Source organism: Cygnus atratus, chromosome 18 (assembly GCF_013377495.2).
Source record: "Cygnus atratus isolate AKBS03 ecotype Queensland, Australia chromosome 18, CAtr_DNAZoo_HiC_assembly, whole genome shotgun sequence".
In the NCBI taxonomy this organism is placed as follows: domain Eukaryota; kingdom Metazoa; phylum Chordata; class Aves; order Anseriformes; family Anatidae; genus Cygnus; species Cygnus atratus.
Window position 1 is genome coordinate 869,004 of NC_066379.1, and position 24,827 is coordinate 893,830.

The 24,827-nt window shown below is 51.7% G+C and overlaps 1 protein-coding gene across 18 annotated transcripts in view; it reads right to left on the minus strand.

Moving 5' to 3' along the window:
- Nucleotides 1-506: 506 nt before the first annotated feature.
- The window catches only part of MYOCD (myocardin), a 255,272-nt gene continuing 230,951 nt past the window's right edge, over nt 507-24,827 (minus strand). For 6 of the 18 annotated variants that reach the window (XM_050714342.1, XM_050714343.1, XM_050714341.1 and 3 more), the window contains 10 exons: nt 23,627-23,682; nt 19,128-19,203; nt 16,710-16,871; nt 12,202-12,377; nt 11,019-11,144; nt 10,224-10,507; nt 9,703-9,856; nt 7,540-8,493; nt 3,815-3,872; nt 507-3,121 (listed from right to left, as the gene is read on the minus strand). In XM_050714342.1, coding sequence (XP_050570299.1) covers nt 2,556-3,121; nt 3,815-3,872; nt 7,540-8,493; nt 9,703-9,856; nt 10,224-10,507; nt 11,019-11,144; nt 12,202-12,377; nt 16,710-16,871; nt 19,128-19,203; nt 23,627-23,682 — 2,612 coding nt within the window. In that variant the 3' untranslated portion in view covers nt 507-2,555. Of the gene's footprint in view, nt 3,122-3,814; nt 3,873-7,539; nt 8,494-9,702; nt 9,857-10,223; nt 10,508-11,018; nt 11,145-12,201; nt 12,378-16,709; nt 16,872-19,127; nt 19,204-23,626; nt 23,683-24,827 lie in introns of those variants that run through there. The other 12 variants (XM_050714347.1, XM_050714346.1, XM_035561884.2 and 9 more) reach the window with 6 other exon arrangements.

The following is a 24,827-nucleotide window of genomic DNA, read 5'->3' on the forward strand; positions in this document are numbered from 1 at the left end:
GGATGCTCCAGTCTGTAGCTAGATACCAGTCCTTTGTCCCTCTCCTCCCTCGGCATGGCCTGTCACTTCCAAAACTTTGCTGGCTCTTGGCCCTCGTGGGACCAAACGAAAGCACAGCACCCAGCTGAGCTCTCCAGCCCACTCCTGCTGCTCCCCTGTGGGCAACGGGAGGTTCAGCCCTGGCCAGGAGCTCAGCTGCTGGAAAATTTGAAGGTGTTTGGTCAGCAGCCCAGAGTACCAGCAGCTCCCTTTGAACAGGATGCTGACCAGTGGAGCAGGGTTTGCAGGAGAACAAAGCAAAACCAAAGCCAACAGAAGGAAAAGTCTTTGGAAATGGGAGACTGGTTAGAAATCTCCCAGGAGAAACTGTTTCTTTAAAATCAAACTTCTGCAAAGATTGTAGCTGCTCCCTGGAATGGAGCTGAAATGAAATAAACACAGCTGGGATGGCTGTCACTGCCCCAGCCCAGCAAAATCAAACAGCAGACTGCGAGCAGACGTAGTGGCAAGACAAAGGGGTTTTTAATAATGAAGGTGTTGCTGGTAACATAGGTAAGGAAATGTGCTTGCTTACAACTTTGAAGCTGACAGCATCCCTTTAAATAAGGAAATACATTTGTTGAGAGGAGAAAGTTGTCTGGAAAGCCCTGTACAATGACGCAGTGTAGCAGCTAACACTACTCTGATTCAAGTGCTATTAATATTCTTCATGGAACGGCTTCTAAAAATCTCTCACTTAGAAAAAGATTTTTTTTTAAAAAAATGCAACCTGTGATCGTCTATCCTAGCAGTGCATTGTGACCATTTGTACAATAGAAAAGTGGTGCTTTAAATAGTGACTTAAAAGCTACTGCCATGTTCTTTATACAGCATGCAACAACGCCATAAGCTGAGACACAGCAGTGGCCACAGAGCCTCCTCTGGCAGCTCCGGCAGCCTTGGGTGCGGGTGCCCCGCAGAAGCCGTGGCCAGGCTGCCCGTGGTGCCCCTCGCGCTGGGCCTCCTCCCCAGCTGCCGCATCTCCAATGTGATGTCTTTCCAGTAACACGAATATTAAATACACACAGTCTGTAAATAGTTTAACAATCTTTGTCAGCAACAATATTTACTTTGGCAAAACCAGAATTGCAAAGAAGTAGATGTGTCCGTCAAAGAGTCTGCAGTAAGTTCTTTGGTGGAAGCCAAGAAGTGAAGCAAAGGCTCCTCCTCATTAGAGCCCGAGGAAGTATATTGCACAGAGACTTGCAGGAGAAATGCTGGTGACTTCAAACTGGAGGCATTACTGCAGGAGAGCATCCATCTTCGCTGGCTTCACAAGAACAAGCTCCTCTAGGCTCAGTGATTCACAGCTGTTCTCCAGATGGCTTTGCTCTGAGCTGGGTGAACAGTGATGCCGGAGTAAACTTGGGAAAGGAAGATCACTGCTGGGGATCGAGGAAGAATGGGAAAAAGGAAGCCTTCTGGATGGCGGAGGAGTGGAGACAGCAAAGCAGGTGCTCACACAAAACCACAGGCACACAAGGGCCTGCTCAGCCCTGTCCCACACCAGGTGGCTGAATGGCGGCTCCTGGCTGCCCCTGCTCCCAGGTCATGCAGGGCAGTGGAGATCCACCCCGATTTTTGGCTGTGCAGAGGACAGTCCCTGCAAAGCTTTGCTATATTTTCCATATGACTTGCTTCTACCTTGGATCAGAACATATTAACACTTCATCTGTACCACACTAGCTGGGACACGCCAGCTGCACCAGAATGCCACAGCCCTTCAATACCTGCACCTGAGGCCTGAGCAGCTGCCTCCAGCATCCAGACCTCTCTGCTTCAAGGTCACAGGCTTCAGCCTGATCCAGTTCAGACTGCAGCCAGGACAGCTCTTTGGCTTTCAGCCCCACAGGCAGCCTGAGAACATCCCAAAGTACCACCATGAACATCGGCTCCATCTCTCACTCACCTGGAGCACAGCTGTGCAGGGACTGTGGGAACATGGCTTTGGGGACAGAAGGAAGGATGTAAGGCAAGTCTGGCTGTACAGAGAAGTGTGTTTGTTGCCCTGGCTGGGCAGAGCCCTTGGACCTCCCTGCTCCCAATCCTCCTGACCTGGCATGGCTAAGGTGAGCCATGCACGATGGCCTAAATAGCTGGACAGGCAAAAGGGAAGGGGGCAGCAACCTCTGGATGATTCCCTGTTGCTTCCCAGCTGAGGTGTCCTCACCACACAGTTTTGTCATGAGCTGCTCCAGTTCTCATGGGAGTGACTGCTAAAACTGGGGAGAAAAAGGTAAGAGGAACAAAATCGAAGTTCTAGACAACTGTCAATCTAAAGGAGTGTTGATAAAGGTATCCTTTGTGGGGATGTGTCAATGGAGGAAAACCAAAGTACCAGAGCTGTTGAGCTGTCACTTTGCAGTAACAGGAAATTCAAACAAGTTTATTCACTGGGAAAATGGCTCCAGTTTCCCCTGATTCTGGCATGTTAGCCCTATGTGTTCTCCGGCATGACGGAAACACTGCGCTGGCTGCTGCAGGCTCATAGTATCCTGCCTCCGCCGCCCTCCTGTTCACCACTGCTGCAGGTGAAGGTCCATGCTGGTGTTCAGATTGAGATCAGTAACATCTAGGAAATCAATGTTGAAGATGCTGGGGCCCGCAGAGGTGAGCGAGCCAAAGCCGGTGGCAGAGCTGGGGGGCGTGAGGTCCAGCCACTCCATCGTTTCCCATGGAGATTCAGTGAAACTCATTTGTAAACCAGAGCCATCAGCAGGGGAAGGGGAGAGCTGTGTTTCCATTGGTGAGAGAGGAGTCTGTAAAATCTCCGGGGAGGTGAGCAGTTCATCTGCAGCTTTGCTGGAGAACCCCTCTATCATCCCTTCGAAGTGGGACTCTTCTCCCATCTTCAGTAGGGCAATTTCACTGACTCTCCCCAGTGGGCTGTGAGCATTCAGCAGGACCTCGAGGTGAGTGTCACCACCGCCTGGACAGTGCTCGAACGGGAGCTGGGTGGAGGAGACCTGTTCGAATGCGGCAGATGACTTTGGGAGAGAAGTGCTGGAGTTCCCTGTAGACACTGTTATGTGAGGTACTTTCTGCAGGCAGGACCGGTCTTCCTTGGCATTGGCTGGCATTTCTGTGCAGCAAACAAGACTGGGTTGAAGTGCTTTGGCAGTGCCCATCACTGCTGGCCCAGAGGCACAGCCAAGGCCCCTGAGCTGGGCTCCTGGGCTGGGCATGCTTGCACAAACCCACTCCCAACTCAATCCCTTTGGCATTGCTCACCCACCCTCCCTGTGGGAAGCCCCCCATGTTCCCACTTCCTGATCTCAGCTCCCCTGGTTTTGGACCCCATCTCTAGGACTTGAGCACTGGCAGCTGTCCCCATGGGGGCGGGCATGGATAGGGTCATGCACGAGAAAGGGCACTGGCAGCTATCTGCACAGGGGAGAGCACCGCAGTGCTCTACGTGGGAGATGGCACTGGCAGCACTGGGAGTGGCGGAGGGCAGCGGGGGCTCTGCGTGGGGAGGGCGCTGGCAGTGCTGTCACCCCGCAGTCCTTCCTGAGCAGGCTGCATAGGTGACACCCTGAGCCCAGACTCCCGCAATGGTTTGGGGCATGTGCAGAAGTAGGCTCTGGCAGGCTTCCTCACCAGCACAGGTCCGGTGTGGTTTTGGAGTCAATCTCAGTGGCTCCTGGCATAGGGAGGCAAATGAAAGCTACACCCAGCTCAGGCAGCTCCACTGGAGCACACTGAGAGCTCTGGGCCCCCCCGCCTATGCCTGATGGAGGGGAAGCCCTGGAGGGAACAGAGAAGCAGTGCGTACCTCCGCTCTCAATCAGCACGTCCAGGAGTTCGTCCATCTGCTGACTTCGAGTCATCTGCTGCAGCAAACGGCAAAGAGGAGAGTAGAGGGCATTAGGAGGAGAGTCCCTCCAGCCACGCGCCAGGTAGGTGGCTCTAGACCCCATGAGAGGCGCATGGGGCTGGCAGCAGTGTTCAGATGAGCACCGCAGGGACCTGGGACACGTGCAGCAGATCTGGAGAGCACTGAGCCAGGTTCCCCCGCCCTGCCACCAAGCCTGTCTGTGCTCAGTGACACTGCAAACTGCCTCTGCCCAGAGCAACCAGGACATCCAGACCTGGACCTGGCATCTAGCACTGGCACGTGCCTGCTTGCAGTCCCGGCAGCCTCACTGGGGATAACGTAACGGCATCCTCCTCTCCCTGACCCCATACTGGAAGGACTTTCTGCACACCTCCCTGCCAGCCAGCATAAGCCAATTTTTAGCACTGCCAATGGTATCACTCTATGTTCCTAAAGGCACCGCGACCGGCACTGAGGCTGCTGACGGACTGTCACAAGAAGTAAGGAGTTCGTGGGAGACAGGAGCTCCTCCCCATGGGAGCACCACTCCAGGATAAGGCTAAGGGCATGTGGCTCCAGGATAAGGTTAAGCAGATGGCAATCAGCAGGGCACTTTGCTAATGGGCTAGGTGAGGTGTCCCAAAGAATGGCCATTAGGGATGCTCCAGGGTCTGTTTCCCTGAGCACCCTGAAGAAGAAGACAACGAAGTCCTGGGGCATTTGTATGGGATGTCTGGACCCCAGGCACCTTTCATCAGCACAGAAGATGCTATCCCTTCTAGCACGGTGTCTGACTGCTTTGTGGCAGTCATTTAGTAACTGACTCTTCAAAGAATCCCCATTCCTTATGTAAAAAGGCTTGTCCTACCCAGAGATCCCATAATGGGTTGTAGCTCCTGCAGCTGACAGTTACATTAACCACAAAAGAACACTCTGCACAGCCCTAGCCCTATAGAAAGTAAAAATCATGCAGTTACCTGCTTTACTGCATCCTCATAGGGTGGAGGCTGCTTTACCTCTGAGAGGACTGGGCTTGAATTACAAAAACTTGGGGATGGAATAGAAAACTTTTGACCTGCCTGCGTAGCCATCTGCGTGGGGGAAATACAGGGAAACGGAGTCAATGCACAGGGAAAAGGTTACGCTCCTCGGCACAGAGGGAGGCCCTCTTTCGCCCCAGTTGAAGCCAGAACGAAACCAGGAGAACTAATGATATTGCAGGTCAAATCAGCTCAAAGTGCCTGGCCTCTGGGCAGGAAAGAGGGAGGTAAAACAGCTCTTTGGGTTAGCTCTGAGGTCACCGGGGGGATCCAGGGCCGGGTTGAACCCTGGTCGCTGACTGAGATCTGGCCGCAGGCATGGTCTTGCAGAGCTGTGACTTTATCTGTGGTTTATCTGTGAATGTGCGGAGCAAGAGGGAGAGGAGGTTATGCCCAGGAGCGCAATGCTCCCCCAGCTACCAGTTGCCTCTCAGCTCCTTCCTTTGGGGACCTTCTCTGTCACTACCTGTCCTGGGACAGCTCATGGAGACTGCCCAAAAGAGTCACTGCCCACAGGCCTTCTCTGTGCCCATACCAAACACCTGCATACTGGTGCCAGCTTTTTGCCAGCAAGAGGGCCACCCTCTTCCAGGAAGGACATCACCTAAAGGTCCAGTGACTGCAAGCTGCTGTTCACCTTGTCTTGAGGCCCGCAGGGAAGCCCAGGACAGTGGTTTCACAGCCACGATGAGCTGCAGGACATTGCAAAGCCAACCCCTAAATGTGCTCCTTGTGCTCTGGCAATGGGGAAAGAGCTGGAGGAGTCCTTGAGGTGTTGCTGCTCCCTGCTGGTGCCCCGTGACTGCTCTCTGGTTTTTCTGAGCAATCCCACTGCCTCTCTTGGAGCATAGTCCCACAGCGCTGCACTCCACTGTGCTTTGCACCACGGTGCTCTGTCCCACTGCTTGTTGCACCCCCAGCTCTGTGCCCCACTGCTGAGGTCGCCACTGCACCCTACCCACGGCAGTCACTGCTCTGTGCCCAGATCACCCAGAGCAATGCACCCCATTGCCTCTATCACCCCAGCAGCATGCCCCGCGTTGCCTACTTCACCCCTGCAGCACCGCACCCCGCTGCTCGTCCCACTGCAGCACTCTGTTTCTCCTCCTGTCTCACCCCAAGAGTGCTGCTCCCCTCTGCCCACCCGACAGCACCGTGCCTGACTGCCCATGTCACCTATATCGCCGTCCTCTGAGCAGCTTAGTGACAAGGCTGCATCCCACTTTGTCACCCCGCAGCACTGCACCCTGCTGACACTGCACACTGCTCAGGGTGCTGGCTGTGGGGCTGTGGCTCCTGAGCTGTCCTGCGTGAGCGCTGCGTGCAGTGGTGGTTGTTTTGCGCGCGCCTGTTGCACACTCAGCGCACACCTGCTCTGCATCTGCCCAAACACTTTGCGGGTGCGCCGTGCACCCGGAGCCACTGTGCGTGCTTTACAGACAACAAATATGATGGGTGTTACGACTGCCTGGGAAACCCTGGTAGGGTGTTAGGATGAAATGGGGCTGTGATAAGCAGCCCTTTGTGCTGTTTTTGTGTGTTGGCAGCATGTGCCCCTCCCTCTCCAAGCTTTCATAGCACCCTGAGGGCTGAATGAGGAGACACTAAAGGGACAGCTCTGCAGTGCTGGTGGCCTGAGGGGGTGGCACAAGCTCTGTCCTGACTGCAGATCCCAGTGGCAAGCCCTGCTTTATCATCTCCCCAAGAAAAGGCTTCCCATATGACTGGGGTAACTGCCTTCCTTCAACCCAGTGGTTAAAGTACCTTACACTGCTAGGAGCTGCAGTGGCTTAGCAAGATGCTGACTAGTATTGCAGGGCTTCCCCAGGGGCATAGGAAACTGTGCCAGAGACCTCCCGGGGCAGAGGGAGCTGTGCTGGTGCTTCCCCACTGTGGATAGAGCTGTGCCAGGGCTCCTAGGGGCAGAGGGAGCTGTGCCAGGGCTCCATGGGGCAGATGGAGGTGTGCCAGGGCTCCATGGGGCAGAGGGAGCTGTGCCAGGGCTTCCCTAGGGTGGAGAGAACTGTGCCAGAACATCATGGGGCCGAGGAAGCTGTGCCAGGACTCCCCCAGGGGCGCAGCAAGCTGTGCCAGAGCCTCCCCTTGAGGGGACATGGAGATGCATCAGGGCTCCTTTAGGGTAGAAGAAGCTGTGCCAATGCTTCCCCAGGGCAGAGAGTTGTGCCAGGTCCCTCCACGGCAGAGGAAGCTGTGCCAGGACTCTCCCAGGACACAGGGAACTTTGCCAGTGCTCACCCAGGGGCAGAGGGAGCTGTGCTGGGGTCCTCTGGGGAAGAGGGAGCTGTGCCAGGGCTCCCCCAGGGCATAAGGAGCTGTGCCAGGGCTCCATGGAACAGAGGAGCTGGGTTGTGCTCCCCCAGGGCAATTGGATGTGGTGGCAGCAGGGTTCTCCAGGAAACACCCTGCAAAGGACCCTGCAGTGCCATTAGCTTCCAATCCATTCTCCATCTCAGCTACTCTGCCTTACAGGCAGCCCCGCATGCTCCTGCAACCCCCTGGGTGCCCATCCTGGATGCCAGCTGTCCCAGCCTGATAGAAAAGCACTCAGAGACATTTGTGTGAATGGCCACAGATATGAGCGTGTTCACCACCTAGATGACAGCTGGGGTGCTCTCCACTTACCGATGCTGTGCGAAGGCAACTGTTGGTCTGTGGGGACCCGCTGCGCCCTTCTGCCTGTGAGCCGGGGGACACCGACAGGAGATAGTGGCTATTAGGGGACGGCGGCAGGCTGATGTGCTGCGGGCTCTTTGCAGCCCCGAGAGGAGAGTGCTGGGGGGAACACTGCGGGCTCAGGAATGTTGAGGAGGTGATGGTGCTTTGCCCTGCAGCCTCCAGGCAGTGGCTATTTACAATGTGAGACAGCTGTGGCACACCACAGTTACTTAACTTATCTGAGCTGCTGGCTTGGCCTTTTAAGGCAGTTTGTTTGGATGCAAATGGGCAGCTGGACACTGCATTTTCTTGCTTGATGGGGACACCAAAGAAATGCTGAGTGGGCTGTTGTTTTTCCTCAAGGCCATTGCTTCTCTTTCGCTTCTGGAGCTGCATCCGTAGCTCTTCCACCTGCCTCTGCTCTTGTTGCAGCTTCCATGTCAATTCATTGATGACCTTCTGCTTCTCCACCAGCATTTTGTCTTTCTCTGTGTCAATCCCTTCCAGCTCCAGCTGGATGCTCCCTCCATTCATGCTGCTCATGAGGCTTTCTTCAGCACTACCATGAACTGGAGATGGTTGAAGACCAAACTGTGGAGAAGACATGGGCCCATCATTGAATGTGTCTGGCAAAGAGCCACTCACAGAGAGGTCGGAGGAGGCTGGAGAGATGGGTGGGGTGGAGCTGGTGCTGCCAAAGTGGTAGAAGCCATTTGATAACATGCTGGTGGAGGACTGCGACTGGTAACTTGACAACGTGCTTGTTGGAGTGACTGGAAAGGTTACAGTTGTGATCTCACTGAAGTTTGGCACTGCATTGCTGCTGCACTCCTGGAAGGGCCGCAGCCGTTCCATCAGCGCTGTTTTGGTACCGGATACAGGAAGGCCTCTTATTCGGAGCTGTTGTCTCAGTTCTGACACCTAGAAGAAAAGTGACCAATAATCATTCCTTGTGCTTCCCCTTGCAGCTGAGTGCTTTAGAAACGTGACATTTCTCACAACAAGCCTCATATCATAGGTTCCATGCCTCCTGCTTTAAAGCTCTGGCTCCCCAGGTGATCAGTCAGCATGCACAGCCCTGACTACCACAGGACCCTGATCTTTCCTAATAGGAAAACCTTCTTTCTTCCTCCAGAATCTGTGACTGCTCTCCGTGAACCAGCAGTGGTCCTTGGGCCATGGAAATAATCCATGGTTCCTTTCCTAGCAGTAGTATCTACCGGAGCAGACTTTCAACACAGGCCAGGAACTATCCTTTAGCTCAGATAACATGACCACAGATCTCTGGAGCCAGCTACTCCATGTTCAGGCATCTGCACCAGGTTCAGGCATCTGAGCAAGGTTATAGCTATGGCCAAGCACATGTTATTTCTACCTCATCTTATTTCTCCATCTAATAACGATGGAGAAATCCATTTCCCCTAGGTCTCTCCTTCTAAAAAAAGATTGGCCTTCCCTATGGCTGAGGCTCTGTTAACAAATTATAAAAGAATCAGTGATTTGAATGATTTTCTGTTGTTCCCTGCCTCTCTCGCCTATGTGAGAGATTTAGATACTATTCAAATCAGTGCTTACAGCCGCAGACTCCAGGGGATACCTGCTTCTCCAGAGAGCCGGTCTGGCCTGGATGCTGCTGGCAGAGGAACTGCAGCATGGGCTTGCAATGACCACTGAGAAGCTGAGTCACTGAGTTGGTGTCAAGGCAACACTGACACATTCTGTCTGGTCTGCTAGCAGTATCCAAGACATCCACCATAAAACTACTGAAGGTATGGGGCCATGAGCTACAGGAGCAGCAGCACAGATTGTTCTCTAGACTTTGACCTGATACCCTGGCCTGCAGCCATCTCAAGATGCAGGGTTTGCTGAAATGTGCACAGGAGCAATGCACCTATGTGATACCCGCAGAGCAGGAAGTCCATGTTTTTAGTTACCACAACACCAATCGATTCCTGATTCATCATGCTGTATGCCTGGGTTTGCACGTAGCGTGGTGGTTCTGGTTTGCTGATCTGTAACACAGTCAGTCCCTGCAGCACAGCCCGCTGCACTACACTGCACACATAAGGGGTAGCAAAGCACATTCAGGCTATGAGATTCTGCTCCTGTGGTGACAAAGTTTTAACTCACTTTCAGATCATCCAGGTTAGATGGCAGAGGGCCTGGCTTGATAGATGAGACACAAGTCTGGCCCGAAAAGGTGGTTTTCACAGGAGAAAGAGGGGTGTTGTTGACAGAAGTTGATGAAGAATTTGAACTTTTGACCATTTGCTCATTTGATTGCCTGAAATAACAAAGGAGATTTGGGGTAACACGTCTGTCCTCCAGGGTCTCTGTGCCCAGTGCTATATGACGTACCATCTCTCTGCTCCCTTGGGGCTCCTATCTCCTGTATGAGACTTGAAGGACCACCAACCCCCCAGGAAAACCAGTTTGGGCTGCAAGGAGATTGCTGGTGACCTACCAGCACGTCACAGGTTCCCCAACCAGTGCACAAAGCCAGAACAGCTTTTCAGAAGACTGCTATACTTTGAAGCTTTTATGTTTCCTTTGCATGCATTTATCCCCTTTGCACTGGCACAGATGGCAGGGAAGAGGAAAGCTTGGAGGGAGACAGGACTAAGCCCTGATACTGGCACCTTGTCACTCACTTTATCTGGCCTTGGTGCATCCCTGGGTAGCTGAAGTGTTGCTGTTGCTGCTGCTGCTGCTGCTGCTGCTGCTGTTGCTGCTGTTGCTGCTGACTGAGGATCTGGAGCTGCAGAAAGAGCTGCTGCTGCTGGAGGAGTCTGGCATATGCAGAATCCATGGGCGGAGGGGACTTTTCTGCTTTCTGGTCTGGAGGGATGTACTGATGATATTTCAGTTTCTTCACCTTGGGCTTGGTGTCCTTGGGCTTTTTGTGACGGTTCTTGCTATCACTGGATGATTTTGACTGTTGGTACAAGAAGCAAAGGAATTAGTGGAGAGAAGAGGTCCTGTCACTCCTGTGGGAATTTGGAGACCTGGCAGAGCAAGGGCACGTCCTGCTGGCAGCCTGACAGCCCAGCTCTGTGAGCAGCTAAACATGTGTGTGACTCCCCACGGGCAACATTTCATCCCAGATGTGCTAAAGAGCACATGAGAAGGAGAATGACTTTCCTTGCCTTGAAGGTATTTCTCTGCTGCCTTGTGTCTCCTGTTTCCAGCTCCAGGGGATATTCCAATAAAGGAACTGTTCAATCACCTTGAGCAGGGACCAAAGCTCTACCTTTTATAGTTAAAAAATGAAGTCAACTTGCAGTACTTGACAATGGGATCCATCTCCATTATTCCAGGCCTTCGAGGCCAAACCCCTAAACTTGCCAGACACATGGGGTGCAGCACCTGGGTGCTTCGGGCCTGGCTGCAGCCACCTGCCCTGTGCTTGTTCCCTCTCCTAGGGAGCCTGGGCGTGAAGACATTACCTTCACCACAGAGGGCACCGGGAGGGGTGGGCTGTCCTGTCCTGGTGCTTGCTTGGGGCTGTCGCACTGGCTGCTCTGCCCCGAGGCCAGCTCCGCTGCATTGCCCTCAGTGCCGTGGGGGTGATCCTGAAAGGAAGAGGTGCAGTGTGAGGGGATGTGGGGCAGATGCAGGCCCCCTGGACAGCCTGTCCCCACAGACAACCTCCCCTCCACCCTGACGCTCAGTTCCTGCAGGGCGAGGGGCTGCACCCCACTCCGGCAGCCAGGGGCTGAGCTGCAGCAGCTCTGCACCCCAGTGCTGATACACTGCCCTCTCCAAAGGTGGTCTCAGAGGGCCCTGACCAGGCTGCAGAGGTCTCTTGGCACAGAGAAAGGAGATGGAGAGCTTGGAAACCTCATGCAGTCCCTGGGGAAAGGACAGCCTGGTCTCCCTGGGCTCACAGCAGTGTGTCTGGAGCACCCATATTCAGTGGAAGTGTCTCTTTTCCTGAATAGGACACCTGCCACTCTCTTCCCCTGCCCAAAGTCTTCTCCAGTCCCCCCATCCATCCCAGTCCTGCCATGCCTACCCCAGCCCACCCTTCCCAGTTCCCACAGGCTATCCCAGTCCCCTCTAGCCTTCCTGTCTCCCCAGTCTATCCCTGCCTACCCCAGTGCCCCAGCTAACCCCACTCCCCCTCAGCCCTGTGTCCCCACCCCTCCCAGTGCACCCTTGGCCCCTCAGTCCCCCAGAAGGGCCCAGTCCCCCCAGTACACCTCAGTGCCCGCAGGCTACTTCTGGCACGACCCAATCCCTCCAGTTCCCGCAGTGCCCCCTCCCTTCCCCCCCCCCAGTCCTCCCAGCCCAGAGTACTTTCTTTCAGTCCATTCCAGTCCACCCCAGTGCCCTAGCCCAGTCTCCCCATTTCCCCCAGTCCGTCCCAGTTCCCTCCCCGGTCTCCTCCCTCCCTCCCAGAGCCCGGAGGCCACCCCCCCGCTCCCCGCTGCCTCCGCCCGGCGGCTGCGCGGCCCCCGCGAGGCAGCAGAGGGCGGCACCGCCCGAGACGCCCGAGGCCGGCCCCGTCTCGGCCGGAGCCGCAGGGCGCCGCCGTGCCCGCGGAGCAGGCGGGTGGTGCTCGCTGCGGGCCCGCTCCTCGGGCGCCGTCCCCGCCCCGTCCCCGCCGGGTCGGGCCGCGCCACCCACCTGGGGCGTCCCCGAGGGCGCCGGCGGGGCCGGCTCCGAGGCTTTGGTGCCCGCCGACGACTCCGTGGAGCCCTGGGAGTCCTCGCTCCTGGCCTGCTCCGGGGACAGGCCGTCATTGCTGCTGTCCTCCTCAAAGGCGAACGCGTCGGGTGGCTTGGAGAAGTTCACCTGCGTACCTGCCGGGTGCGGGGAGGCGGCGGTCAGCGGCGTGCCCCCCCGTCCCCGCCGGCCGGCCCGCCCCAGGGCAGCAGCGCCCGCCTGCCCCCGGCTCCTGGCCGCGGGCTCCGCCGCCCCGGCTGGAGCGGGCGTGGGTGGCAGCCAGCGGCTGGGCTGTCCCCGGCTGGAGGGATGGGGTGAGCACAGGGCAGCGCGGGGAGCGCTCGGATCGCTCGGAAACCGCAGCGTGCCCTGCAGTCCCGGCCTGCGGGACCTGGTCAGTTTCCCACGTGTCCCCCTTTTGCAGATCCGGCTACAGGCTGAGGACTTGGTGCTCGAGGTGTTCAAATGCCTCATCCCATGTCAAACCATTGTCTGAGGACAGCATCGCTGGTTTGACATGGGAAAGGATCCTGCAGGCCAGTCCCGTACAGCCAAATGAACAAAGCTGGTGGGGAGCACATTACTTGGGAAGTGGAGAAAAGAGGTCTCAGAGAAGCTTGGCCTGTCAGAGGCAGGAGGCTCTGAGAGAGCATGAGCACACTGGGCTGGTGCAGAGCAGCTCAGCTGTCCCGACCTGCCTTTGGACTGAAACGAGGAGAGGGGCATTAGTCTCTCTCCCCAGTCTGCCAAGCATCTCGATCACACTTAGTGATCCTCAGCAGAAGAGCTGAGGTTGAAATTGACGTGGAGGGTGACGATGTCATGGCAGCAGAGCCAAGGTGAGCGCACCTGGCTGCAGCTGGACAGAGGCTTCCGGGTCCTGTGGCTGTCCACACACTTCAGCCACATGAAATGCTTCAGATTGCTGCCATTACTTCCTGACTGCCACAAGGCCTGCCCCAGACATTGATTCTCCCTCCTGCAGAACTCCTCCTCATAGTCAGATGGGCAAGAGCTCTTGACCCCAGGCTTTTACTGATAAATGAAGTGCTGAAAAAGAAGAGCTCTCATGTGAGCTTTGGGAGAGCTGCAGGTGGGGGCAGAGGAAGGAGCAGCGTGGTCATGCTCATAATCTCCTCGTGCTCACGTCTGGCATTTGTCAGGCAGCTTGGCATGCCGATAGCGAAGTGACAAATGGGGAAATAGGAAGGGCTCAGGGACAAGCCTCCACCTGTCTGTGCGGCTGCTCTAGCAATGTGCACCTTCTCACTGACACGCACCCTCCTGCCCCTATCTCAGAGATAAAGGCTTATCTCTGCTTGCTCCAGCTTGTGGTGCCAGGGCGGGTGAGGGAGCAGGGAGCCCTGGCTGCCCGCCCCAGGATGGGTCCCTGAGCCACCAGCAGCTAGACCCCTGCAGAAGGTGGGCCCGCCTGCCGTGGGGTTGTGTTGGGATGAGGTCCCAGACAGTCAACAGTTGCTGGTATCCTGACAACATGGCTCTGCGTCCTGTGCACTGTGCCTGTCCCCATCCACAGCTCTGCAAGTGTCAACAGCAGCAGCCTCCTCTGTGACCCTGGTGTTCCCAAGGAGCTGCTCTGTCTGCTTGGCAGAGAAATGCAAACAGCTCAACAGCACACTTGCCATGGCAGCTCTGGGGCAGGCAGGCACAGGAATATTAGAGCAAGTGTCTTGTGGAGAGCCTCTCTCCTCCCTGCTCCCCACGGCCTGGGGTTCCTCATGTGTGTCTGGACATAGGACCTGTTTCCTCTCCTCTACAGCTGCCATCAGAGGTTGTACCTTCCCTGAGGAAACACAAGGCTGTATGATCCCTTGCGCTGGGGTGTCTACAGACAAGTGTGGGCATCCTCTCCTGGGAATAATCACTCCAAGCAGAGGGACTTGTAGATCTCCAAGACTTCCACTAGGCTGGCATTTGACAGGCATGTGGGGAGAAAACGTGCCAAAGCACAGAGCCCAAGGGACCTTCAGGACACAGCGGCAGCCTGGGGCACGACAGGAATGTGCTGCATCCTGCTGCCTGATACTGGGGGCCTGTGCGGAGCAGGGAGCGCTGCCCTTATCTGTCTCTCTCACCCAGCCCAGGGCTGACCGTGTCATTTCATGATCCCATGTCTCTGCTGTAATCTCAGGCAGAATGGTGTTTGCTTGGGGCTGTTTCTAATGCACTGGGTATTGTCCTCTCAAACGTATTGGACAAAGTGATGACAAGGACCTGGTAAAAAAAGGTTCTTATATCACTGCTCAGCTATGTAGGGCACTGGCGGCCTCCTGTCACTGGGATGTTAGGGCTTTCGGCTGGGGTCTGGCACTTTCCGCTCACCCTGCCGGAGGTGATTAGAGGAACACGTCAGCTGAACTTTCCGCTATATAAACAGTTGGGATACCAAGGTTAAAGTAAAATGATTTTAAATCTTGTCATCTTTCTGGTATTGCAAAAACAAAAGGCTTAATGTTCAGAAGTCCCAGTGCTCATCTCTGCTCTTTTTTCAACCTTCTGCCCCAAGCTGTGAGCACCACAAAGTGCCTCTGACTTCAAAAATCAGTTTGAGGAGCCTTCAGCTTGAGGCTTTCTTCTACAGAAGCCTGAGGACTGAAATTGTGTCCCTGGTGCAGCTGCAGCACCTCCTTCTCATGGCACCCAAACAGCTTACTACTGGACTCTAACATGCTGTGCGTTTCACCTGAAATGGGATAAAACTGGCTTACAGGGAAAGTTTTTCCCCAGCAGATGATTGATGGAAGGCTATGGCTAAAGGGAGAAATTTCAAAATTGACTAAATCATTTTAATCCAGACTTTTGTTTTTAACAGTTTTGTCCTGTAAATCTCTATTTACCACAAGCTCCTGACAAGGCAGCTGGAGACAAACATTGTTCAAATTTGACACATGCTTTTCCCAGCCTCCAAGCCTTGGCTCCAGTGGATAAAGTCATATTCAAACTGCCTTGATTGTTTATAAAGAGGGGATTTTTTTAATGGTTTCTCTTTCTCTTTTCTTTTTTTTTTTTCACTCCTCTCCTTTGATAAGTGACTGAGGAGATTTTGCTTGAACTCTCCCTAAAAGCTCTCCCTAAAAATTCCTCTTCAAACAGAGTCCTGGAACATTTTGCCGTCAAAGGCAAGATCTGTGAAATGCTGAAACCAGGGTGGCTCAAGAACTAGACTGAAGAAACCACTGTGCACACTCTATGTGCACTTTGCAGAGGGAAAATGAAGAGCAGGAACAATTGCAGTACAGGAAAAGGGGTTTTTGAGCCTGCAGTTTTTCATGTTTCTGCTGGTTTCTGAGATGAAACCAAAGTCAAAGCGCTTCCTGTTTCAGTTCCCATTTTTTTGCATTGCTCCTGTAGTTCAAAGACCCCTCATGTCCCAGAACCCTGCTACTGTCCCCAGCTTGTTCTGAGCCCAGAATAGACACTTAACATGGGATTACGCCAATGGAAATAATCTCATGAATTTAGGAACCAAGAGCAAGAGAACAAGGAGTTCCTGGGGGCAAAACAGCTCTCAGTGCCCCACTTGAGACCTGAGGTCCAGTTTGGATGTGGAGGGATGAGCCCAGACTTCAGAAATGTGGGCTGCTGGGCTAGCAGGATGCTGCAGGTTTTCTTGCTCCTTTCTCTGCCTTCTGATCTCCCTGTCTTGGTACTGGTGAGCTCTGAGTCACCGTTTTCCTTAGTGTCAGCTCCCGCACTGGCCTCCCTGCAGCAGCATGGGGGAAATAACTGCAGGGGATTCTGCCTCCCTCCTCCAGCTGGGAGGTGGATAATAGAGAAACACTGAGCTTATACATAAACAGCATGGGAAATGGTTGGTAGGAGCATAGCCTGCTTTGGGATGCAGGCTGCTTCTTGTATTCCCCAGCAGTCTAGCACCCCAGTGATGCCTTCCCTTCCTCTCTACTCTGTTGGACCTTGTGTGCCACTGGCATCAGTGAAAAAAAAAAAAAAAAAGAATGTCAGCCTCTCTGAAACGGGGCTATTTCACCCCTTCTTGTTGGGATGTAAAAGCTTGGCAGGTCACAAGTGGGAGAATCCAGACTGGCATAATGCCCACACATGTTCACCCAAGCCCTGTCCCACGTGAGGGAGGAAGGAATGACCTTTCTCCAGCAATACCATTTACATGCTCAAAGCCTTGGGCAGGGAAGGGGAGTAAGAAACGAGGTGTTCTCTCTGAGAAGACATGGCTGAGAAATGATTCATTTTCCCATGGTGGCTGCGCTAAGAAGATGAGAGATCTCTTTTCATAGACCTAGGTGAGATAGCACAGGCTGTGCTGGACTGCAATATTATGGTGAAAAATAAGGAATTTTAAATATTATGCAGCCACTGCTCCTAACTCTAGGTCGGTCACTTTCTGCAGTTGCTGCTTGACATCCGTGTAACCTTGACAGCCCCTGCCCCGTGTCATGCACACGACACAAAATACACGCTCACTTCACTACCTTTTATGGCCTCTTTCACAGCTGAGTCGACAGGAATAATATTCTTCTCCACCAGCTCCAAAGGACCCGGCCTGAGAGCAATCTTTTCATTGAGATCATCTGCCAGTCGGGCTCTTTTCAGCTTCATTTGAGTAGACTGAATGGACCCCTCTGCAGCTGAGTCTAAAAGGCCAAATGGAAGGCATCAGTTCAGGACCTGGGGCATCCATAAGCACACTGCACAGTGAGAACATACTTCCCCCCTCAGCACAGCCTTCTGGACTGTGGCCAAGACCTGAGCATGGCTCAGTGTCCAGCAGGAGCTGCTCAGAGACTGGGAAGCAAGATGGGATTTAGGGACTTGCGTCTTCCTCTGAGCCTGAGGTCAAGCTTCTCCATTCCCAAGTAAAAGCTTCTGTTTCTAACCTGGGCTTGCAAACCCAGTCTGCAGCCAGACCATCCTTCCCAAGGCCCAGAAATGATCTGCAATGGAAATTTCATTAAGCTGTGACTAACATGAGAGCAAAAGTGGACTCTGACTCCTGCCTGCCAGGAGCCCATTGGGCCTTGTGGCCTAATGCAGATGGATCCCTACTTCTGAAGGAACAGCTGGAGGAAAGAACCGTTAACAGAGTTTGACAACTGGAGCAAATTCCTTACACTGGAAAATAAAAAGCCGAATCTTCAAGAGTGGAATGTTTGGAGGCAGCATGAGGACAGTGTTCAGGCCTTCAGGGGAAGAACAAGCTGGTGGAGAGGAGCATAACAAAGGCTGCTAGATCTGGAAGCTACCACCAGACCAAACCAAACTGAGAAGCTCTAACTTACTGAGTGGTGAGAGAAGAGTGGCCAATTACAAAAGAAAGTGGTGATTTCCCAAATAAAGATTCTGACTCCTCTGGTAGCACCAGAGCACCCTGGTAGTCAGGGAGCAGGATCCTACACTAGACTATGCCTTTACACTTTGGGGTTTAAAGTAAGAAGAGCTGCATCTAAGCTGTGCTGCCTTCAAAGACTGGACAGTCTTCTGGAAGAGATTCTGTAGGCAACACAAGCTTCATACTAGACAACAAAGAAAACTCTGCAGGAGGTCAGGAGAGCTGATCTAAGGCCAATTTTGGCCTCAGATTACATATGAAAAGGAAGCACATGAGCTACTTGAGGTGAACAGTAGTAGAAAGTGTGCCTGGAAGACATTTAGATGACAGCAAGTGTCTCAGCTGCCCAATTTCAATTATGTCTTTGCCATGTTATGAACCAAATGGGCCTGTAAGTCCATGAAAATCCAGGGCACACCTCTTTATGGGAGCAGAGGCCCTGGCCAAGTGTTTGTGGGGCGGCACAGACAGCGTGCTCAATGCACAGCCCAGCCATCTCTGCACCACCTCTCCTCCAGCTCTGTCTCACTGGCCCTGTCAATGCCTGGTGACTGCAGCCATCTCCACATCTGTTTTACAGCTCCTGGCCCCAATTCCAGTTCATATTTGCTTCAATTAGTTAGCCTAAGGGAAAGACACTTTCCACCTGTTAAATGGCCAGTGATGCTGGCTCATTTTACAGATGGAGAGAAAAGGGAAAAGTAAGAGAGTGGCACTGATCTGTCACAGACTCTGGGCTTAGACCTCTTGCATGCCAGAGGAAAAAGAAATATGAACTGCATCCATATTGAGAGCAGAGGCCAGCATTTACAGTTCCCAGAGAGTAATCTGCTTCTTCCAAGGGACTAACAGGACTCAAGGAGGGACTGCACATCCTCCCTGTCTCTAAGGAGCTTGTTATCTCTGAAGATAACGAGGGACACCACAGCGTTCTGCTGTCTGTGACAGGATGCAGCAGAGCACTGCCAGCTCCCTGGCTGGGAGGGGACGCCAGGCTGGGAGAGGGGAGAGCTGCTGGGTCTCACTGACTGGTACCAGAGCTCAACCTTTTTTTGTATGGCTATGCTTGGGTCATTGATTCCATCAACATCAATTGACACATAATGAGAATTATGGAAAAAAAAAAAAGTCTACCTTTAGGAGGTTATTACAACTACCTGCTACAAGGATTTCATCACAAATGCCCATGGTATGCACTTTGTGAGGATCAGACCTCTGCACCTCTGTGCAACAGAGTACTCTTTCACAGCTGTTCTATATCCCACTGTCTTCTAGACCATCTCATACTGGTCCCTGCCAGAGATGGGACAAAGATTAGATGGCCTTGTTTCTGCTCCTGTTGGGAAAAGTGTGTCTCCTGCCTTCTGGAGGTCAGGTCTGAACCGAATACCGTACAACGTCCCATTCCATACAATGTCCCCTTTGACTGTGGCCCTCATGAGCAGCTGGGGCAAAGTTAATTGTGATGAGAGTCCTGAAAGGAACTCAAGTGGGGCAGGAGAGACATGAGTCACAGGCAGGAGAAACAAGGAGTATGTGGGAGAATCTCAGGCAGGCTTACCTTGTAAAATGTGCATGTTGACCAGGTCTGATCTCTCAGGCCTGCTTCTGATCTTGTGCTTGAGATAATCTTCAGTCTGCAGAACACAAATGCAGAGAGTATTATCTGACTAGAGCAGCAACAAGGTACAGAGAGCAGAGGCCCTGATGCCATCCCAAGTTTTTTTGGATTTGGTACAGTCTAGGTTTGGTGAGCTTCTAAATGGCATTTTTTTCCACCTGGACACTGGCTGATTCTTGGGCAGAAATTCTTCATAAAGGGAAAAACATGCATGGAGCTGCTGACTGTTCACTATCCCCACAGCTAACCTGTGTTCTTTCCAGTTTCCTTTGGGCTTCTGATGCCTCAAGTATTATGAGAGCTCGTGGAAAGGACGAAACCTGGGAGTGGTAGATTTGCTCCTGGCTCAGCATACCATTTCACCTTTGAGACCTACACAAAGGCAACTCCACAGTGTAGTGTTAGCAATGGCTTCTGTGGGAAGCCTGGCACCCTGTGGTGAGACATAAGGCTGACTTAGCCTTACTGTGGTCCTGCAGCTCCTGTGCTCTGCAGTTCTTCACCCCAGCTATTGTGTGGGTTGGGAAAATCCATGCTGCAGATCACTGCAATGGAGCTTGTGATGAACTTGTACCAACTTCTCCATGGCTTTAAGAACAAAAAGGCACACAGAGGTGCAATAACATCTTTCTCCAGGGCCAAGGAAGTCAGTATTGGTGGCAGCTGACCTCAAAGATACAAATACAAGCTTATTGCCCGGTTAAGAAGAGCTAGAGAACAACCTAGAGAAATTATTACCTGTTTGTTGAGATGCTAGAATAGATAGTATAAAAATGTACATAGTTCAAAGAGGTGAAACCCTTCAGGATAAATAGAAAATAGCACAAGCAGCTGGAGAAAACTGGGAAACCCACAGTACAATTGTACAGGTTCATGAGAAGAAGATTTTATAAGCATTTCTGTAGCCAGCAGAAGGCAATGGTAAGTGCTGTCTGTGTTCTATAAATAGGAGAAATAATTGTGGATGCTGCTGAGATGGCTACAGAATTTAATGCCTTTTTAAAACATCGTCACTAAAAAGATAGATGACTATCAATCACATGACTAAGCCAAGAACCTTCAGCAACAAGACAATAGAAACTCCAGTTATCAGTTTGGAGAACAGGTTGGAGAGTACTCAGATAGTTAAATGTTCCCAAACAGTTTGAGATACACAAGGCTAGAGTAATAGCAACTGTCTCCAGTTCTCTAGGAAACTGGGCCAGGGAGAGCATATTTTCTAGTTTCAAAAGAGATGGAGAGAAGAAACCTGGAAATTATAATTCCAGTCAGAGAGATATTGGAACAAGTAATCAAACAACCTGTATAAATGGATTTTGAAGATAGCAAGGAGGTGAGTAACAGCCAGGATAGATTCATGAAGAACAAACCACATCACACCAACCTAATTTCCTTTTATGGATAGATGACAGATTTCTGTTACAGGAATAAACAAAAAATGGCATGTAGCTTGACTCTAAGCATGTTTTGACATTATCTCACATGGTTTTCTCATATGCAAGCCAGAGAAATTTGGTCTGGATAAGACTAACATAAAAAAGGAACATAACTGTGGGTCACCAAAGGAATTAGGAATGGTTCACAGTCTAAACAGAAGAATATATCAAATCATGTTCTGCAGCAATTTTTCCTGCTATTCAATATATTCATTAATGCCTTAGATGACAGAAGACATACTTCTTAACTCTGAATCATTCAAGACTAACAGATTGGAATAGAAAATGTTTTGGAGCAATTGAAGAAATGATCCGAAATACACTGGATACAGTTCAAGAAGGACAATTGGAAAGGAGTACATTCAGGTCACAGTTAGCCACAGGTAAGCCAGCTGATTAAGCACTGGAGGGGGTGAAGACTTAATCCACCAGAGATGTTTCTGTACTGGTCACTGGTCTTAGACAGAAATTAGTAACTGCATAAATATTGGAAAAAATATGAAAGACTGAAGAGAACCTAGTTATCAGCAGCTGAACCACATCCCCAGGCCAGCAGGCAGCTTTCTAGGAAATACCATGAAGAATGTCAGATGGGCACAAGGACTAACGAGGCCTCCTTCTGGGTCCTGCATCTGAAGGGATCTGTGGGAAGGGTCTGGAAGGCAGCAACAGAAATCACTGAGCCAGAAATTAGACCAATGAGAAGAGGCTGAAGTGAAGGGAGATTGCTCAGTACACAGATGACATTGCTGTAGGGAAACAGGATGCAAAATAGTTTTTAAAAGTACTGCACGACAAAGATAAATGGTTCTGCATGTCCACGCAGAAGGATAAGTAATGGTCGTAATCTGCAACAGAAAATCTTGGGCTGGTAATTGAGTAAGACTTGGTAACAGCACAGGTTAGAGAGCACTAGAGTGTGTTGCTGGGGGGGGGTGGATAGGATGGCCATTGGTTGTCACACATCTTTCAGGAATGACCTAGAGGGGGCTGTTCTGCTCTGGGGCAGAGGCACGATTGCTGTCCTCTGCAGTCCTTCCCTGCCACGTGTGCTGGGTTGCTAGGTGTAAGTGCTGGAGCCCTGGTGAGCCTGATGGCTTCAAGACCAGAATGCTCTCTGTCCTCCAACCCAACAATCTATTACAGGACATTGACTTCAAAGTCTGTTGCACTGGCCTGATGCCAGCCTCCTACATAGCCAGTGATATGTTTAAACAAATAATAGATATTTTATTTACAAAAGTATTTGCAATTTCTTACCCTTCTCCCATATTTTTTCTGCAGCTTATTTTCACCAACGCAGTCTGTGCCAGGTCAGCGCTAGCTGGTGCCTGCACTTAAGTGCAGTTAAATTCACCTAATGCATTTCTAACTAACCCTCAGATCAGGCCCTCACCTGAGCTAAGTTTGAGTTACTCTCCTACAGATGTGGCACTATGATGTTGACTCCAGAATTCACACTGCACTAGCCTGAATTTGTGCTGTGACTTCAGTTACATTTGACCTTTGCTACATTTGTGTCACTGGGGTGCAAACAGTGGAGTAAGACCTCAGATTTTTTTTATTTTTTATTTTTATATCAGCTGTAGCAGAAGAGCTTTCAAAACACATGAAAGTGGTTATTGTTATCTGCTTTCTGTTTGCAGAACATCAGTTTGGAGGAATATTAGCTAAATAACAAATGCCATTGAGTAATTATCTGGAAACAGACGTTGCCTGTCAGGGCTATAAGCAGGGCATCCTTGCAAAGGAATATATTTTTGTTATAGACTGTGCTTATTAGTGTGTTCGTTAGCATGCTCTAAAAATGGGATAGACTAGACCATGCTTTCCTTTTCCCCAGGCAACCAGCCAGTGAAAGCCTTTGAAGAGAAAGACAAAGAGACATGAGTGTATACTTAAACTGTAAAATATATGACACTCCATGGATACTTTGGATTGCTTGAAATTTTCTAAGCATGCTAATTTTTCAGAGTCAAATTGTGTTTCTTATGCTAGCCATTTATTACCGTTGGAGTCTCAGGGCAAGTGATTTGGAAAGTGTTTAAGTTCAGAAGAGCAGTTCTTCATATTTCATAGTTATTCTTTCTTGCAAAGGTCCCTTTCCATGTGACTGCAAGCACATTTTGCAGAATAATGGAAGAAACTCTTGTGTTCAGGCAAAACCTGTACGACTGACTGTTCTCTTTGCCATGCCGTGTGTGGACATCCTTCCAGCTTGGTCAGGTGTGGGTGCTGGGTGCTACAAAGGGCTTGGAAAACCAGTGCAATTTCCCAAAAAGTGATCACACCACAGAGTATCATTGTGTTCTGGAAGTGGCTACTTATATCTGTCTTCAGCAATATTTTGGGAAGTCTAAGAGCAGATAGGTGATGGGGCCAGTGGGAGCCTGGGCCACTTAGCTGCTGGGACACTGTTGCAATCGTCAAGCAGCACTGTTGAGCTAGAAGCCAGACTCTCCTCTGATGCAAGGGTGAGTCCCCTGGGGACTTGCTCCAGGTGACCAAGGGCATCCACATTTCTCCTGCACACTTGCTAAATACTTAGCCTCCCATCTGTCCTGTTTGCTGCTGGCCCTGCTCTAAGCTGACTCATGCAGGAGCAGAGAGCAGCCAACACAGCGAGGAGCGGGCTTTCGATATGGCCTGCAGTGGAAAGCAGAGGCTTCAGCTAGTTTGAGGTTTACTGGGAGGCTGAACCCTTCCCACAAGCTTTTGTAAAACGCAGGTGCTGTTTTAAAAAAACCTATCTTAGGGGACAGTTGGCTCCTCTGCCTTTTTAAACCTCTACTGCTTGGAAAAGGGTGCTCTCGAACACAAGAACCTTGGCTTGGCCCTGCCATGTCTGGGGGCAAGGGAGAGGCCCTGACGCTCATCCTTGGCCACAGGGCCTGGGCAGAGGGTGCCAGGTGAGGGCAGAGTGGTGGAAGGTGCTTTCAAACCCCGCAGCTCATGCAAAGCGAGCCCACGTGTTCCCTCATCGGCATGGCTTGTAGGGATTACCTTGGCTCGCTCCAGACTTTTTCGTTGTTCATGGAATGCAGATGGGCTTTTCAGTGCTGCAACAGGAAAGAGAGAGGAGCAGTCAGCACAGGAGTGGAAGCAAGCAGCCACCAGGATATTCAGCAACAGCATTTTAATGAGTGCTATAAAAATAGCAACACAAACTAACTGCCCTCTTTATTGCACTAACTAAAAATAACTCAGGAAAGCTCTGGGAAATCCCATGCTCTCAGCCAGGCCGTGGCAAGAGAGCAGGGGGGACGGAGAGCACAGGGAGGACAGGAGGGACATGGGCAGGAAGATGGTGCAGGCTTTGAAATGTGGTGCTCGGTGGGACATGTCAGACAGCAGATGCTGCTCTTCCCTGGAGCTCTTCTTGCAGGTTGTGGCACTGGGAGGCACCACAGCCCCAGAAAACTGATCTAGGAAGAGCAACGGGCTGAGGGGACCTTGCCTGAAAGTTAGACCTGTATGTGACTGAGACTTGAGGCCAGCAGGAAAACTGGAAAGGCCTGCCTGGCCTCTTGGTGTATTTGGCCTCCAGCAAGGGTACTTCAACCAGGACACGGGAGCTGTTGTCCTTTGTCCCTCTTCCATCACTAGGTACCCCTCCATCTCCTTTAGGCTCCTTCTCGCCAGACATTTGTCCTGTCCTCTGCCCAGAAGCATCTGTGTGACATGGTGCTTCCCTGGGCAGCTGCCCGGACAGGTACCCGGCAGCAGACCAAGTTCTTAGCATCTCCTGACACCAAGGAGGATTAACCCAGAGAGGGTCCCAAAGGAAGGCCAATGGTCCCTGGGTCTTGGACCAGTGAACACCAGTCCCATCTATGCTGGAGTCATGGAGGACCTTGCACATTTCCTTGTTTACTCAGATTGTGTATAAACTGGAGAGAAATTTGTGTGATGAAGGGGTTAATATTTCTCAGTTCCTGCAAAAATTCTTTTCTGTCTGTGTAAGCAAGCAAAATCAACTGTTCCCATTGGGACAGGGAAGGGGAAGGTGTCCTGAACCACAAAAACAGCCTGTTACAACTCTTTGGCAACATCTAATTCCCTTTCCATCTTCTGAGTGGGATCTAATGGGGACAGAAATTATTTTCACACAGAACATGATGTCCCACATCAATCTAGAGAAGAATGACAGGAAGAATGAGGGCAGCTGGGAAATGATTGGGGACCTGAACTGGGTTTTGGTAGG